At 40.3% G+C, this 18,062-nt stretch overlaps 2 protein-coding genes across 3 annotated transcripts; one reads left to right on the top strand and one right to left on the bottom strand.

Annotated features, from left to right (window-relative positions):
- Nucleotides 1-434: 434 nt before the first annotated feature.
- Nucleotides 435-13,998, top strand: col9a1a (collagen, type IX, alpha 1a). The gene is made up of 32 exons (XM_027018314.2): nucleotides 435-602; nucleotides 1,117-1,191; nucleotides 1,345-1,383; nucleotides 1,463-1,525; nucleotides 2,567-2,620; nucleotides 2,850-2,885; nucleotides 3,516-3,539; nucleotides 4,726-4,779; nucleotides 4,860-4,913; nucleotides 5,203-5,235; nucleotides 5,601-5,657; nucleotides 5,822-5,875; nucleotides 6,144-6,197; nucleotides 6,440-6,493; nucleotides 6,578-6,631; nucleotides 6,989-7,042; nucleotides 7,859-7,912; nucleotides 8,038-8,091; nucleotides 8,240-8,293; nucleotides 8,455-8,499; nucleotides 8,675-8,728; nucleotides 8,893-8,946; nucleotides 9,112-9,165; nucleotides 10,242-10,313; nucleotides 10,701-10,736; nucleotides 10,848-10,892; nucleotides 11,052-11,084; nucleotides 11,256-11,402; nucleotides 11,805-11,859; nucleotides 12,010-12,198; nucleotides 12,324-12,401; nucleotides 12,503-13,998. Exons 1-32 carry the CDS (start codon nucleotides 528-530, stop codon nucleotides 12,706-12,708), a joined length of 2,064 nt encoding a protein of 687 aa, XP_026874115.2. The 5' UTR covers nucleotides 435-527; the 3' UTR covers nucleotides 12,709-13,998.
- On the bottom strand, nucleotides 13,679-17,838 carry ptp4a1 (protein tyrosine phosphatase 4A1). Of its 2 annotated transcripts, none has more exons than XM_027018315.2 (6): nucleotides 17,705-17,838; nucleotides 16,013-16,566; nucleotides 15,545-15,637; nucleotides 15,276-15,406; nucleotides 14,839-14,913; nucleotides 13,679-14,623 (listed from the first exon to the last, which is right to left on the bottom strand). In XM_027018315.2, exons 2-6 carry the CDS (start codon nucleotides 16,115-16,117, stop codon nucleotides 14,506-14,508), a joined length of 522 nt encoding a protein of 173 aa, XP_026874116.1. In that variant the 5' UTR covers nucleotides 16,118-16,566; nucleotides 17,705-17,838; the 3' UTR covers nucleotides 13,679-14,505. The 2 variants fall into 2 exon arrangements, with proteins under 2 accessions (XP_026874116.1, XP_026874117.1); XM_027018316.2 differs by having other exon boundaries at nucleotides 16,013-16,563.
- Between the last annotated feature and the right edge of the window lie 224 nt (nucleotides 17,839-18,062).

The raw sequence follows: 18,062 nt of genomic DNA, 5'->3' as shown, positions 1-18,062 counted from the left end.
ATTACAGCTCTTTATAAGTTTAATATTAAAACATTAAAATGACCGCTTAAAAAAAAAAAAACAAACTTCATAACAAAGCTTATTTATTTAATCAAACTTCAAATATACTCATGTATCATTCTATGTAAACTTAACCAGATATTGCACATTTTGGTAAATTGTACATTTTAAACATGGATTTTAATGTTATGCATAAAATTGATTTAAAGACCATCGTGATATATTGATAGGCCAATATCAGTCAATGCAATCGCTATGCGTGGGAACCATTTTCAGATGGTAGGCTGACCACAGGTGGTAGCAGGAATTTGGACCACACCTACTTTACGCAGATTTTTTTTACTTTCTGCCAACCGCCTTCCAACTTTAAGTTCGTCATTATGAATAAACATGAATTTTTAATAGCACATCCAGCATCTTGGCGTCTTGGGATGGTTTGGCGTTTCAGTTGGGGAATATTGACTGAAAAATCGTAAACCCCGACTAATAAAAGGACTTTTGCATTCTCCAAAAACATCAGGGAGACCATGGTGTACGCAGGAATTTTCCGGCCGTCGCTATTGGTGATTTTAGTGCAAACAGTCCTTATCTGCTCCGCTCAGGTACGTTGAATGCTACAAACTATTGCTCAGGTCGTGCCTTTGCTCACTCTGAAGGACAGTGAGGGATACTACTTCTTTTAACCTAAAAAATCCTATTATTATTATTTTTTCTTTAACTTGATGTGGACCATGTAGAATATACTACATTGTATGCATTTAAAAATATATAATTATGTATTTTAAATGATATATTTTTGCTTAGCACCACTTTAAAAAAAATATTTATTGCTGTTTGTTATTTAGAAAGAATGATAACTGACATAGTCAATGTATTTCCAGTAAAGTGGTCACTGTGTAGTTTACGTCCATCAAAAGGGAACTGCTGTAGAGTGGTTTCATTAGCAAGGTTTCATTAGCAAGGTTTGAATCATCTTCAGAGATTTAATTGTTAAAAGATGAACAGATTAAATAATTGACATGATGAATTTACCACAGTATGTGTATGTGTGTGTGTGTGTGTGTGTGTGTGTGTGTGTGTGTGTGTGTGTGTGTGTGTGTGGTTGTGTGGTTTTAGAGGGGCCCAGTTGGTCCGAGGGGGCCATCTGGCCCTCCAGGACTTCCTGGATTTCCTGGCATTGATGGAATTGATGTAAGCTCTACACTGGACGTCTTTTACTCTTTGGGTGCTAAAGCCAACAGTGCTTCTTTAGGGAGGCTGTTGTCTGTGTGACCTTTTGTTATTCATATGAAAAACACCTTTCAGCACATTTCATTGCTTGTTTGTTTACTTGTGTGTTTCTAGGGGGAGAGGGGACCCGGCCCTGGACCAGACGGCCATGCAGTAAGTTGTGTGTGGTTAAGTCATATGCTTGATATAAGATGCTATGTGCTTATACATTTTACTGATTTGAACATCATAGGGCCCAGATGGAGATGATGGAAAAGACGGAGTGCTTGGAAGACCAGGACAGCCAGGAGCAGATGTATGTCTCAACTCTATCTTGTTTCTGACTATTCAACATCAACAGACAATAGAAAAAGTTACCTGTTCATCTCTATATAGTATCATTGCACAGATGATCTTTAGACCATGCAGACTGCCTACAGTTTAAAGCAGCTCAAAGGGGGAAAAAAAAGTTAAAAATATATAAATATGGCATTCATCAATTTGCCCATTTATACTGAGTGGGGGAGAGTGTAGCCTGTAGAGCCTTCACGCACACAGAGTCCTTTTTGTGTGTGAGGAGGAAGCCTGTGAGTCTGGACCTGAGCACCAGCTGCTGATGGAATAGTGCCTGTGGGAGACAGACACAATATGGCTCCTGTATGCCGTCCTCCCCGGCCACAGTGCTCGGCACTAATGTTTAGACTTTATATTCAGTGTCATGTAAGATGTTATAATGGCTTTACGCTAGCATAATAAGTGTGTAACTGCAGCATCAAACCGTTTCACTTCGAATTAGCGAGTGATGAAACAAATGTGAAATATGCAGGGGTAAATGCGGAGGAGTCTTTACTGTGCAGGGTGTTTAGTGGCTGTAGTGCTAAACACAGCATACAGCCGTATTCCCGTAAATCCTAGATCAGAAGAGGGGTGGAGCCTAATTCAGACTAACTGGATTGTGCAGTGGTGCTTTAGAGGACTTTAGAGTTCACAGAATGGGCCACCGCATCTATTATTTAATTATTTTATTTTTAGATTTCCGTAACACATTTACACTGAGAAATAATGAAATGTGGCTCATCATTCTAGTTACAGCTATTCCAGTTAACACATTTTATAACTATATAACTGTGAATTCTTTTAGCAAATAAAATGAACCATTCCTGTAGGCCAAACACTGGGTCTTAGAGTTTTCTCACAAATGTTCAAAACAGAGAAATTCTTTCTTTACAGTAATATCAATTTATATAAATTAAGTGCTGTCAAATTACTGATCATTTGTGTGTGGCCCAGATTATACACAGAATACACTTTGTGAAATTATACTGTGAGGTTTCAAAGGCTGACTTTATTTCTTTAGGGTTTGACTGGGCCTCGTGGAGAACCTGGTCCAGATGGACCTACTGGACCGAAAGTAAGTTACCAGTAATCAGTCACAGACCATACATAAACCATGAGGAGACCTGGAATAAATGACCAGTTTTTCACGTTGGCTCACTATATTTTTGCCTGCCATTTCACTTTCATAAGGTACTAAGTAAGACTGAAAAGATCTTGGATCAGCGTTGGTTTTGGTTTGTAGAGTATGGAGTAATATAGGTCTTGGTTTGACTGAGTTGTTTTGTATTTTATGGGTTTTTTAGGGTGAGCCTGGCAAGGCTGGACCTGGGGGGAGACCTGTAAGTAATCCATATTTGAACACTAAACTCTACATTTTCATTTAAAGAGTTCTTAAAATTAGCTAAGAATAATCAAGATGGCACTACAGCTGTCAGATCTTTACTGGCAGTTTGTTAGGGGGCTTTGCAACTGTTTGTGTCTGCATTAGTAAAAACTGCCAGCAAATTCAACACTTTTTGATTGGGACTTTGAATTATTGATACTAATGATGTGCTACACATGTGGTGTGCAGGGAGCTCTGACTCATATTTTTCATAAGATTCTAATGAAGCTCTATGCATTATAAATACCACCGAGGTTTGTCATGCTAATATTCACTCTTGTGAGGTTTTTGTTTGTTTTTTTCATGTAGAGGCCATATACATGTCCATATACAAGGCAACTGAATTTGCATTTTTATGTTTTTGAAAACAAATTTTAAAAAGTATCAAACTATTAAATACAAAAACAAAATTAACATAAAAATTTAACATAATTAACGGCATAAACGTTGCCTAATAATCCCCTTATTCATGCCTAATATCCCCTTGAGCAAATCTCCATGTGTTCATGAACATGCTGGCCACAGCCCTTTTGCTGTGATTGTATTCATTTATAGTAGTGTTTGCATTCCTGTGTTTTGTCTGTAGGGGGTCGGAGAGGACGGTGAAGCTGTAAGTTTTTATTCTTTTTTGCAGCAGCTGCTTCCTTTACTGCCAATAATTGCTCTGGATGATCCGTTGTCTCTTGTCACCTTGTTCTAAGCACTGTTTGTATAACAGACCTTGTCTGTTTGATCCACATTCAGAAAACTTGTCTGCTGCTGAAATGAGAGAGCACATATAGCAGACATGCAACATAATTCATACAAAAATCATTACTATAACAGCAATACAAATCTACCACAAAGTTACATATCACTTTATGTGGATATTCATTGTCTTAACTGTAGGGTATATAAATTAGGTTTTTCAGAAGCTGTTTTAAAATTGCCTCCTGGGGGGAGAAACTGAGAAAGGGGAGTTATATAGGAATTATATAGGGATTGGGAGAGATACCTTATTATAAGAGAACCTGTCCTGTTCACAAATTATATATATAATTATCAAAGCTGTTTGCTGTTTCCCAGTTTTTATATGAATTATCCCAGTTATTATATGAATTATTATATGAGTGACCCTAGATATTTTTATTCTGAACACTGTAATATTAAAAATAAGCACAGATTAAATTATTTATAATTAACTGTTGATACACTTACTTGTTGATACATTAGAAGGTCTTAACCTTCATCATTGAGATTTATTAAAAACAGAATCAACATGCTTAGAGAAGATGAAGTTTGAGCAAATCTCCATGCCCAGATATTTAATACACCCTGACTACTCAACTTTCTTTCTACTTAGTTGAAATTGTTTTAAAAAAACACCTTGTGCTTCCAAATTTCGGATCTGTTTCACAACAAAGTTATTTTGTTTTGTGAAAAGCAGTTCCAGAGTTCTCTGTTTAAAACAAGCCAGCAGTATTTCCACATACATAAAATAAGAAGCTAAAGATTAATTCCCACCAATAACTGGATCCCACCAAAGCCATGCCATCTGCATATTTGATAAGTGAAATGCATATGTAAGATGCTAACAGAAGAGTGAGGGGAGTAAAATCATCTCCTAAGTGTGCATGGTGAGGTTAAGCTGGCATTCTCACCCTCACATTTAGTCTTATAGGTATAGTAGTGCAAAGCGCAGTAGACACAGTTTGTCTTCCATCTCCATAGAGAGCTGTTGTCTGTCTGCTCTCCCTATGAACTTGCTCATCACAGATATCAGTGCTACATATCATGTTTATTTGTTTCCACGGAAGGGTGCCGATGGAAAAGACGGACTACCAGGAGAACTGGGCAAGGTTGGAGCCCCGGTATGTAGTCCGCTGTAAAACAGTGTTTCTAACATTACCCAGCAAACGGTGAGTTTGAAATTGCATGTGATGTGCTACAGGGAAGCCGAGGCCCCAGAGGACCAGTGGGCCTTCCGGGACTTGCTGGGCCGAGAGTAAGTTGTGCTCAACTCCCCTCTCTTATGCAGACTCACAGTTATACCCAGCTGTGCTTTTATTCTTAATGACATGAAACAGTTAAATGGTGTGTGAATAGTGTTAAACACTTACAAGTACACACAAGGACTCAGCAGTCAGTATAGACTCTTGTATCTACATATATTTCATACTATTTTCAGTGTAGTTAGTAAATTACAGTAGTTATGGAATAATATGCCAAAACATTCAAATACTGTCACTAAAAATAATAAAAACTGAAAACATTCCTGTTTGGAAACATTTTAGGGTCCTCCTGGAGTTTGGAAGGGTGAGGAATTGGTAAGAAGTACTGTGACACAATGTCTCATGAGAAGTTGCTTTGTTCTCAGATATCATCTCTTTGAAATAATTTTTTTTTTTCATGTCATTGATTTCAACATATATGCATTGCAGAAATTCCTTTTAAACAAAGGTTCCTTTGCTTTATATCTGTCCTTCAAGAAAAGCCACTATGTTACAGATTTCTTTTAGAAGTAAAGCAGATTCTTTCCACCAACCAAATTGGCAATGCAGCAAAATGAAAACAATGCACTGGCAATTTTAATTGCAGTTAATTTTTTCTTCTGAGCCCATTTGGTTTTGCTTTGCAATATATCAAAATTACTTTAACAAGACCCGGTTGTGGTTCTGGTTCTGTTTGTCAGTGTCCAAATGCGTGCACACTCGGACTGTCTGGCTATAGTGGGCTACCAGGTATGAAGGTGGGTCAAACTAAAACCAGATGAACATTGCCTTGTCTGAAACTTAAAACTGAAAGTGTTTGACTTTAAGTACTTTTTAAAAACAAACACTATAAACATATAAACAGTGATGTTTTAGTGACCTCCTGGCTGTGTTGATTCTGAGGTCAACCTTTTATACGCAGGGACACAAAGGTGTGAAAGGTGAATTTGGTGAACCAGGAAGACAAGGCCATAAGGTAACGCCTATAAAATGGGATTTGATAGAATTTCTGATGAAAATGAAATACATTCTACATTTCACAAACTGCTGTGAAATGATGCTTCGTTCTGTGACTTAACCCTTTAGGCAAGCTCGCTGTGTGACAGCACATACTTAGCACATACAACCATTAAATGCAACTCTTACAGTCTTGAACCGAGTTTACAGGAGGTATTAGTAAGAGGAGTAATAGATAAGTAATGACACTTCAGTGAGGATTAAATGGTCCTGGTATTTTCTCTCAGGGTGAAGAGGGTGAACAAGGAGGCCATGGGGACCCTGGAGTGCCAGGACTACCAGTAATGTGTTTGTGTGCTTTGTATGCACTCATTTCTAGGATAATAACAATACCTGAAGTTTGATCAGTTACGCCCTTACTAAGGCCTTAACCGATCAAACTACTGCTGTATGTACCATGTAGTATAATATCTACAGAAATACATGCGTTATCTTTTGCATATTTTCAACTTCTGTATTCCATCCATGCCAGATGTGCATCTGGTGTATTCAAGCATTGTAAATGTGTGTGTTGTAATTTCAGGGTCCACAGGGTCTTAGAGGGATCACTGGGATAATGGGTCCTAAAGGTGATAGGGTAAGGGTCAGAAGGTCAACACAATAAAAAATACAAATGGTGATATTAAACATGTGATAAATGGCTGCAAACGTTCCCAAACAGGGCTCACGTGGAGCAGATGGTGACAGTGGTACTCAGGGAATTGCAGGTGCCCCTGTAAGTACCAGAATTAATATCACTAGTGTTACAGTAGGGGAAAAAGTAACATGTCATTAGTGTATCCTCACTGGATAGTAACTTTACTATGTAACAACGCAGTCTGGTCAGTGACAACCGAAATTTACATGACAGTAGCTTATTAAGACAAAATTCTAATTAGGCTGAGGAGAGTTTAGCGGGTGTCTTGTAATGTCTTAGGTAAACTTTGACCCAACAGTTATGTCATTTACAATTAATGAATATATTATTCCTGCATTCATGTTTGTTGTATATTTCTCTATTTATTTAAAATATATGAAAACTCAGTGGAAGCTTAGGAAATGATTGATGTTTGAGAAAAATGATGTTTTTAAGGGTGATCGAGGGCAAAGAGGAAAAGTTGGTGAGACTGGACCAAAAGGAAATCAAGTGAGTATCCACAGAGCAACACTTCCCCATGCATCGTGTGGGGAGGTCAAATTAGTAGAATAAACACACACACACACACACACACACACACACACACACACACACACACACACACACACACACACACACACATACACACACACACACACACACACACACACACATACACACACACACACACACACACACACACACAAACACACACACACACACACACACACACACACACACTCACACACACTCTCACACACACACACACACACACACACACACTCACACACACACACACACACACACACACACACACAAACACACACACACACACACAAACACACACACACAAACACACACACACACACACACACACAAACACACACACACACACACACTCTCACACACTCACACACACACACACACACACTCACACACACACACACACACAAACACACACACACAAACACACACACACACACACACACACACACACACACACAATGGGAAATAACTGTTTATGAACAGGCTAACAACCATCTCAAGTCATATGAGCTTCACTGTAGAGGCATCTGCCACACACACATCCATTCAATGCTGTGTTCTTTTTGCAGTTGTGTCGTTTTTACTACAGTTATGGCTGTTACTGTTGCCTTTCCTCTCTTGCCGCTGATTTATTTAGCACTGAATAAGGGTTTACTTGAAAATTGCATATATTTATTTTAAAATAATTGTTTGTAATGTAAATGTAAATGTAAATGTTTGCTTGATTTCATTCCAGTTGATTTGGTTTGATTCCAATTGATCTTATGTTTATCTACTAAGGGGCTTGGAGGTCTAACAGGCATCGTAGGTTTACGTGGACCTAAGGGAGAATCAGTAAGTGCTCTTTCATTGGTATTGCATTCTAAATGATTTTAAAAATCCTGTAGATTGGAATGCAAAATTAAGCGCTTTGTGATCAGTGAGTATATGTAATGACCAGTCGTACATTTTCCCCAAAGGGATTGCCAGGAGTGGATGGCCGTGAAGGTATCCCAGGAATGCCAGGGGTTAAGGTAATGTGATGACAGAACACGACCAAAATCAAAAACATCAGCAAAAAGCATTTGTCCTGGCTACGCCTAAGTTCAGCTGCTCTGATTTAGTGCGTATTTACCATTGTTTATCTCACTCTCTTGATGTCTGTCACTGATGTCATTTTAGGGTATCCCTGGAAAAGTGGGGTCTCCTGGTGATGCTGGCCTTCAAGGCCTGCCTGTATGTAAGACCTTTTCAAAGAGGCATTTTATGTGATTTCAAATCATTTTACGCAGAACTGAGAATAATAAAGAAAACCTCTGCTCGATGTCCTGTGCTATTTACTGCAAGAATTCCATGACTATATTGTCTTATAAAATGAATATATTTACTTCTTTTAGGGTGTGCCAGGCATCTCAGGGGCAAAGGGTCATAGTGGGCCAAAGGTAGGCATGTATTCTGACCCTCCTTATGAGCTGGGCTGGACAAAGCAGCAATCTGACTTACAATTACTGATACTTTGGTTTGGTGCCTGAGCTGAACGTATATTAACATATTCTTAAGTGCTGTATGAGCAGATGGTAGCAATAGAATTAAGGCCAAATGTCTTTTCTGCTGTAGGGTAACTCTGGTGATCCAGGGGTGGCAGGACCAATTGGGAACAATGGAAAAACAGTGAGTCTACACTAACAAATGCTTTAGTCAACCACAGCAATCCCATTGAAGGATGAGGAGACTGGATGAATGTTGCATTGGTCTGTTGGCGTAATTTGGCTGTAGCAGTGGACGTTTGCTCACATGCTAACCGGCGGATTGCTTGGCTGCTTGGTTGTCTGCAGGGTGAACGTGGAGAGCAGGGGGAGGTGGGACCAGCAGGACCCAGAGGTGGGCCAGTGAGTATGTGTCCATATACAGATCACTACAGGCCACAGGTGTGGGACCACTGTTCACATTCTCTACTGTGTGCCCCCTGCCTTTGTTTCTCTGTCTCTCTCTCTCTCTCTCTCTCTCTCTCTCTCTCTCTCTCTCTCTCTGTCTCTCTCTTTGTCTCGCTGTAGGGTGAGAGAGGAGCGAAAGGTCCAGATGGACCACTAGGATTGCCAGGTCAGAGGGTGAGTACCAAGCAGCTCCAGGCAATAAACCCATCAACAATATTATCTGAAGATTTCAGAACACAATATCTTGGATCATTCACATATTTTCAGACTCTGCTGACCGTGCACCTGTAGCTCTTTAGGGTGGAAAGATCAAAAGAGTCTTCCTGAAGTAGAAGAAAAGATAAATATGACAACAACAACAAAAAGGAAGAAGGACAGGAAGAAAATTAAATAGAAGGGAACTGAACAGAAATCTTGGTAGAAAGCCATTCTTCCAACAAGGAGGCACATATTATAATGTCACTGTCAAGATGAAAATATTTGTGTGAAAGTATTAGATATAACACGATTTACTGCCACTTTTACAAGTCAATTGACAAAATTGAATACACACTTTTTTATTGGAATATAAATATACTATTTTTACATTATGTCTGAAAATGTAGTATGTAATGTGCTATTTAATTCCCTCGAAGTATGTGTTATTAGTAAAAAAAAAAAAGTCTGTTTGGTCCTTGGCACAGTATTATTACGTTGTCGAAATGTGAAACACCAAATCCAACAATCACAAACATGTTAGTCTTGGTCCTTATTTTCAGATTCTCGTGTAGTGTTTGCCCAGACATTCACAGAGGATCTGCTTTGTGGTCCAAATTGTAGAGAAACCTCCTTATAAAGAGCCGCCTTGCTGTACTACAATGATCCCCTGGTGAAGGACCATGAATGAGCGGTTGTTATCGAGGCTTCAGTACTCAGGGGTATTTTCTTTGGTAAAGGGATATTCAAAGTAGAAGGGGGGTCTGAAAGAACCCTCTGTTTGTCAGGAATTCCTTAAACCAGCCAAGCTCAGGGCATCGTGCAATCAGCATCCACATCCACACGCACCCAAAAACCTCTACTGCTAGTGCAGCCAGCCTCATGGAGCAATGTGGTGTGGTGTGCAGGTTATGAAACATACATTTCAATGTTTGGTTGTAATTGTGGTGTGTGTGTGTGTGTGTGTGTGTGTGTGCGTGCGTGCGTGCGTGCGTGTGTGTGTGTGCGTGCATGCGTGTATGTGTGTGCGTGCGTATTTATATATTATTCTACAGGGGCCTAAGGGGAATCTGGGCCTACCTGGTCTTCCAGGTCCACCTGGTTTCCCTGGTCAGCAAGGTGACAGGGTAAGATATAAATTTTGGGTCTCACAAAGGATGTTAATTTTGGAGTGACAATGTCTTGTCCTGTGGCTCGAAACATACAACCCAACTAGTCAATCTTGCAGCTCTAATTCTTCTTCTTATTTTTATATTTTTATTATTAGTAGTAGTAGTAGTAGGGAAAGCACTAAACTGTGTAGTGTTGGAGTTCCTGTTGGCTAGACTTCACAACCACCAGTGGTGGTGCAGGTGTTAGTGGTGGCACAGTGAACAAAATATCAAAATTCTTTGTATTTTCTTGCATTATCAGAGTAAAGAAACTAAATGAGGTGACTCATCTTAAAGGGTAATGAATCCTACAACTATCTGATAATCCAGTTAACTCAGTGCTTTATTTTAACAAATTTTCAGGGCACAGTTGGTCTTACTGGTCCAAAAGGTGAACAAGTAAGTCTAACAATTCTGCGTTCTGGTTCCTACATGTAGGATTTAAATTAATAATGAATAATTATTAATACTTTTTAGTCAGTAATTTCTGTGTGTGTTTGTTTTGTCTAGGGAGCACCCGGTGAGGAGGGTACCCCAGGAGAAAAAGGAGATCATGTGTGTAACTTCACCATTCCTACAATGAACCACTGTAATTTCACAGCCTTGTTTGCTGACTTATTTGTTGGTTGGGGTAGGACTTCTGTTCACAAATCGAACCTTTTAGTTTTGGAAGATACTACAAAATCTTAATGCCTTGTTCACGTTTTCCTGCAGGGTGATGAGGGAGAGTCTGGAGAGAAGGGATCAGTGAGTTTCACACAAAGCCGTCCCCACGGCTACAAAACCTTTACATCACGTGAACTGTGCTTTTGGATACCAAGAACCAGATTAATTTCTCAATATGAACCTACTGTTAGTAGGTTCTAAGACACTGGCACCATGTGCAGGCTATTCATGTGTTTATGTGCTGTTATCCAGACAGGAAAGCCAGGTGACGCAGGGAACCGAGGGCCAGAGGGTAGGCGTGGACAGCAGGGCACTGAAGGCCCGGCAGGACAGACAGGACCGCGGGGCATGCAGGGAGACCGCGGGGTACCCGGGCTACCCGGGCCACAGGGGCAATCGGTATGTTCTTTACTCTCAACATGTCTAGGTAGCACGTCATGGACCTGGCTTGTAACCCACTGACTCACTCATGTTTAACATAATTCACCACAAGGGGGAGCTGTTAGCACTGAAATAGCTTTGGCATTTTGCAAAAATGCCACAGTGTGTCCTTCACATGGCGTGTTTAACTAATGCATCATTGATGTATACATAATTGGTTGGATTTTTGTGCATGTCTGTTGTGCTAAGCTCTTTACTTGGCCTGTCACCAACAACGTTTGCTCATGTGGGTGATGTAACTGGGCAGTGTCAGAGGTGCGCAACTCAGAAGCTGTAGTGCTGTGCTCGGCTCCATAACAAACTGGATGCTGGAGCTTGTCCCTCTGGCCTCTAGTGAGCACGCACATCAATGTCTTTCAGGGCCGCACTCCAACAGATCAACACATCAAGCAGGTCTGCATGAGGGTTATGCAAGGTCAGTGATCAATGCCTGTATTCCTTGTATGTGCAGCAATACCCTGAGTGCAGAAAAGTAAAATCAGATTACAAATGTTCTAAACAGAAACTACATAAGTCGGTTATCGTTAAGTAGCTTTTGACTAGTCTTGAATCTGTCCCCTCACAGAGCAGCTAGCTCAACTTGCAGCCAGCCTGAAGAGGCCAGAGGCTGGCAGTGCCGGGTTGCCAGGTCCTCCTGGTCCTCCCGGTCCCCCTGGACCCTCAGGAGAGAATGGCTTCCCAGGGCATCCTGGATCCAGAGGGTTGCCAGGTCTTAAAGGACCCCCTGGACTGCTGGGGAGTAAAGGACCTAAAGGTACAAAAAAAACCCAAAAAACTCAATAAGGGTCTGAATATGTGGCTGAAATTGATTTGCAGACTGACACAGCTCACAGACAGCGTATGAGTCCTGTGTAATCCTGTTATGTTGCCCTGACAAAGGTGACCAAGGAGACAGAGGAGACAAAGGACCTACAGCACAAGGGCCGAAAGGCATACCTGGACCTCCTGGACTTCCAGGTGAGTGTAAATCTTTTTTTTTTCCTTTACCTGATTCTAGGTCTAGCAGCCGCTGGATACTAATGCTTGCCTGTGCCTTGGTCTCCACCCCGTGTGTTCAGGTGAGCCTGGGCACCCGGCATATGGTAGCGACGGGCATGACGGAATGCAAGGGCCTCAGGGGTTGCCAGGAATGCCCGGCGTTCCAGGACCTCCTGGGCCTCCTGGCCTTAACGGATACTGCGAGCCATCGCAATGTGTTCTCCAGGCTCTGGCGGCTCCACAGTCTGCCAAAGAGTACAACATCAAGGGACCGGATGGCCTTTGAGAGGCCAGATAACTAGACAGTGGTTGTGAAATTGAGCCCAGTGGCCCAGTGACCAAGAAGAGTTCACTAACAGAGGGAAGCCCTTCCACAATGGATTTTTTTGCAGGAGAATGCTACACAGTATGCCACCATAACAGTGTGGTGGTAATATGTGTGCATATTGTACTAATTTCTGTTTTCCATGTAGGATATGCCATGTAAGATTTTGAGCCTGAAGTTTATACTGTTGAGATCTATCAAGAAAGATCTTTGATCATGATGCTTAAATTTTGAAGGGCTAGAAGCATATAAAAATTTGCTTTTTACACAGGACTTCATTTGACAATCCTCAATCCTTCACCGTAAAAATGTAAAATGCAGTCATAAAAAATCTTACATTGTAAATTTCCAAATAAGCTTTTGCAACCTAAAGTATACTAATACACCATCTTAGAAAAAGCAAAATATTTAATGTCCACCCAACTCACACGTACAGCCACATTAGTCAGTTTGTACATGATTTAAAAAGATAATGTAAATATACAATACTCTATGGCCTCAAAATTAACTGTATGCCTCATATTATCCCTGTCTATGCCATGTTAATTTGCTGAACCTAAAGATTCTTGAGTGTAAAAATGTTCTGGAAAAAAAAAAGAAAAGAAATCAATGTAACATTGACCCCTACAAATTATAGATACATTAATTGCATTTCATTGTTTTATCTGTTTTAATTTTTAGCCTATTTGAAAAGGAGATTGTTATTGTAGTCACATTCAATGTTCACGCAATAAGGAGGCTTAAAGCCTTGTTTAAAGTACTAACTTTTCTGACATTATTTATTTGATAAAAAAAAGGTTCATTGTCACAGCTAGTTGTGAAAAGGGGTAAATAAATGATTTTGATAAAGCTCTGCACGTTTTTGTATGCAAGGCATGTAAGAGTAATTCAGCATAAAAGGTTCTCTCATAGGAAATCCAGACAGCACAGGTTCTCAGTGTATTCTTTAATGTACTCTCTCAAGTTGGTGAACAGTTACAACTTCTCTCACTATACTAAATCACATACCCACCAATAGTATAAATAGCCGGTCTAATTGTACATTTCAAATATCATACATAAATCAAGTATCCAAGTATTAAGTTATGCACATCAAATAAAAATGCATACAAAATAACACAGAGGTCCAGTTTGAAGCCAAAACACAAACAAACATCACACTATTGACATGGCAGTAATTAGTAAACAAAACAAACTAGATCCCACAGCTCCCATATATAACCCCCCACAGCTGTTCTTTTTTTAATCCACGATTCTCCTGCCTTACACATCTTTCACAAGTAAACTACACCAAATGCCATATACTTATCCCCATTAAATGGCCTTTCCCACATTAATAAGGCATTTAAATATGAACCATTACATGGCAGGCATCGTAATGATGGACTAAAGATCATCAAAAACAAAACTGACAAAGTTTAACTCATACTTATTTCTATGCTGTATGGTTGTGAAATACTTTGTTTGGCAGAGCACACTCCTGTGACAACTTGCCAAAGGGGGGGGAAAAAAGCCAATGGCTAATAAGAGATGCAATGTACTAGCATCCTTCTTTACATTTTAACAAGCATACACAAGCACTTGAACTTGCCAACAGACAGCATTTACTATGTTAAACTGAGACAAAAGGGAGTACTCACAAGTGAATCATATTCATTTCTTTAGAAATTTCTTTATACGTTCCCAACTTAAGAGAACACACTGCCCACATTGGAGAAACACTTGGATTCTGCTTTTGCAGCAGGGTCTCTGCTCAGACTACTGAATACAGCAGTTGTTGCGATGGCCATTTGAATCTTTGAAGCGAAGACGCATCTTTGGACGATACTTCTCCAGGTAGAAGAGCTGCTTACTGTTGAATGCACCACGCCGCTTCCTGTAACGTTTCAATATGGCCATCAAATACGACACACTAAATTCTTTACAACGTAGAGCCTCTGAAGGTATCAAGCTCTGAAAGCAGCAAATGAATGATTTAAGGCTGCTCGTTTCTATGTGATGATGCATATTACAGTAGTGACTAGTTAGTCAAAATTATTTTTACTTTGCTCCTTGATCTAATGCACATTTTTTAAAAAAGTCAAAACGTACTGTCGGATGAACTGGACAGCATCTTCATATTTCATGCCACACTCAATCATTGCAAGGGCAACCAGGACTGGAGCTCTGTGGGCATAAAGCATGCACAACAATGTAGCACATCATGACTATTTAAACCAGTGGTTTCTAAACTTTTCCAAGTCCATTTTCTATGTACCATCAGCCATTTTCAGAAAGCAGTCATTTTCTCACACCCAAATGATGGAGACCACCCCAAAGGTGCAGCAAGTAATCTCAAAGTCAGTCTCAGCAAGGTTTAATGAAAAACTGCCAAGTTACACAATCACAACCAGCTCTGCTGCATTATACATGTCAAAACCACATGTACTGCAATTAGTAAACTTTTAACTTTAGTTTGGTTACTAGGTGCTGTTAAAAAAAAAATCTAAGTTTATTAAAACATCAAACATTTTCCCACAAAACATTACCTTCCAAGGCCAGCTACACAGTGGACAGCAATGCAGCAGCCTGGCTCCTCCCTAAACTTCATCCTCAACAGGTTTAACCAATCATCAACAATCTGGTTAGAAGGAGGCGCGCCATCATCAAATGGCCAATCCTGCAGGTTTTGCAAAAGGTAGAGAGAAAATGATTGGTCTTTGGCATTGTAATAATTCTTCTACATTCACCTTTAATTCTGGGAAGCCTATACCAATGGCAGGTCATTACATTTACTTTGTAAAGCCCAACTACTTACCAGAACCTGAATACCCTCTTTGGCCACCAGGCTGGCATCATAAGTTGCCTCACAGACTCTAACGACTGTTGTCACACCATACTTCTTCAATTCCTAGTAAAGACCAAATCCAGTTTGGTTAATCAGACATATACAAAATAAAATCATATTGGCATGCACAAAAATTTTAACGACTAATGTGTTTTTCCAATATGGCAGTATGAGATTTCTTTTAAACATATTAAAACCTTTTTTAGAAGAGAAACTCAAACTGGCCTAGCCATACAGATTGTATATGGCTTTCTCTCTATTTGCAAATTTACAAAGATGGACTAATGTGTGCAGAAGCATAGTAGTTCTAAAACTGAAAGTTTTAGCCACTTATTAGGCTATGCAATGCTGTGTTCTTGGGATTTGAATATGAAAATCATAGCGACTAATCAGAAAATACGGGCAACTTTGACCATTTTTGATTTTGGAAAGGCTTACCTCAATGAATTTATTCAGAGTTGCATTGGTAGGGTTATGGGTGATGAGAAACCTCATATTCTTATAGGTGATCTCCACAGGGGCAGGTCTATTCATACGAGCCATTATTAACAATGAAAAGTGATAAAAGTCTACAAAAATGAGAGGACCACAAAAAAACCTGAAGAAAAATCTTCCACAGAGACTTCACTCAAAGGATGAGTGAGAGAGCGTGCAAACGCCGGGAATGAAAATCAAAAGAACAGTGAAAAAAAACTGGTAAATAAAAATAAATAAAAAGGCTGGTCCTCAGGTGAACGAGGAGACGGAGGGCCAACGAGGGCAGTGCACTTCTGGAGATTTTTTACCCCATCCAGACTGGCCTGGCTGCTGTGGACGCCTGCTCTCCGTGTCTGATCCCGCCAACTTTAAAATACTCACACACGTCTGTCTTCCAGTGAGGTAGCAAGGCTCGCCCTTCACTTCTCTGCATACACACTGTGCTGAGCCTGGCAGTAGTCCCCACTGCCCTTCAGAAACTCCATAAATGTGTGACCCAATACACCACAGAACTGCTGCAATGACAGGAAGCAGAAGTTGTTGGATCATAGACAGGTAAATAAACAGGGTGAGGTCATTACTTTACAGCGTCGTAGAGCATTGCCTTTTATACATGAGGCTAATAAATGGCTGTGAAAATGACAATTTTGAAACGGGAAAGAAGCAGTTAATAGGAGATTCTGTAGCGACGACTCCTTAAAACGTGCAGACGTTATTTCTGTTTTAAAAACAGTGATCGTTTTACTCCAGCGATGTTTTTATTTATTTAGATTTTAGGCCGAATGATTAATCTTACTGGTTAAGGCTTAGGTGTCCTTTCATCTCGCATCCATTTTACCGGCTAAAACCGAACTACGATAGATAGGTTCCATCAATCTTAGCTACATCTTACATGGACGATCTAGACGTAAACGAAAATAGGGAACTGAAATAAGTTCAGCAACTGGCTGGCTACCTTGCAAGGTAAACAAAATACACAAACGGCATATCTCGCTATGGTATTAGCTATAAGCTCGGTAGCTAAAGAAAACAAAGAAGCAAGATTCGGCAAAGCTGTTGCTAACGCTGTTTAGCTGGCTAGGCTAGATTAGCTAACCCAGATTTGGGAATGCGGCAAGCAGCCGACCGTCGGGCCCAATACGGATAACACGAAACATTATGCTCTAAATTAGCCAACTAGCTAACTGGGTACTTTTTTCGTTCTCTTAAAGCGACTTGTTTCCTAATCATCTAGCTAGCTAGACAGTTACCAGGCTAATGAAATGATAGCCCACACTTAACAAAGAATGACCCGCCGGCCACTAGGTTAGTTCTTCTGGGATGGTAAAGTACAAAGCTTGCTAGCTAGCCAATTGACACCGCTAACTAGATAGCCAGCTAGCAAATAACCTACATCGAAGAAACCGACACGAATAGGACAGAATATGGTGTAAAATCCATACTGTACACCAACTAGTAACAAACGCGCGATAATCAGTGTGACAAAACATCCAGGTCTGCTCACGTAGCTAACTAGCTACTGCTAACGAACGCTGATATTTAGCTTTCAGGCTAACACAATGACCTCGTTTTTAAACAAACTCGCAAACGAATATAATGAAAGATTAAACACACAGCGGATAAAACTCCACGTATAGATACACGTTTACTTACTGGAATATGCTTACTCATTGAAGATTGTAGTTTAACCATAAAGCCGGTCCCGAGAAAGACGTGAACGATCTGAAGTGTTTTCCACCATACAGCCGCCGCGAGAGTGGAGGCTCGTGCAGTAACCGCGCCCTGGACGCAGGGCGCGCGCCTTTACACAAGCAGGTCACACCACTGCTGTCACTGCCTCTAAAGCACCAGCTGGGGACTCATGTCTCTTCATTACAGTTTAGTAGCTCGGACACATTCATGTATATAAACACATTTTTCCATGACTACATTTCCACGAATAATTGCAGCAGGACCAATATTGAGATTTACGAACGGTATCTACTGTTTTTACTAGTACAAGGAACAGTGT

Source organism: Electrophorus electricus, chromosome 26, assembly GCF_013358815.1.
Source record: "Electrophorus electricus isolate fEleEle1 chromosome 26, fEleEle1.pri, whole genome shotgun sequence".
Taxonomy (NCBI): Eukaryota; Metazoa; Chordata; class Actinopteri; order Gymnotiformes; family Gymnotidae; genus Electrophorus; species Electrophorus electricus.
This window is presented reverse-complemented; position numbering and strand designations above follow the sequence as displayed.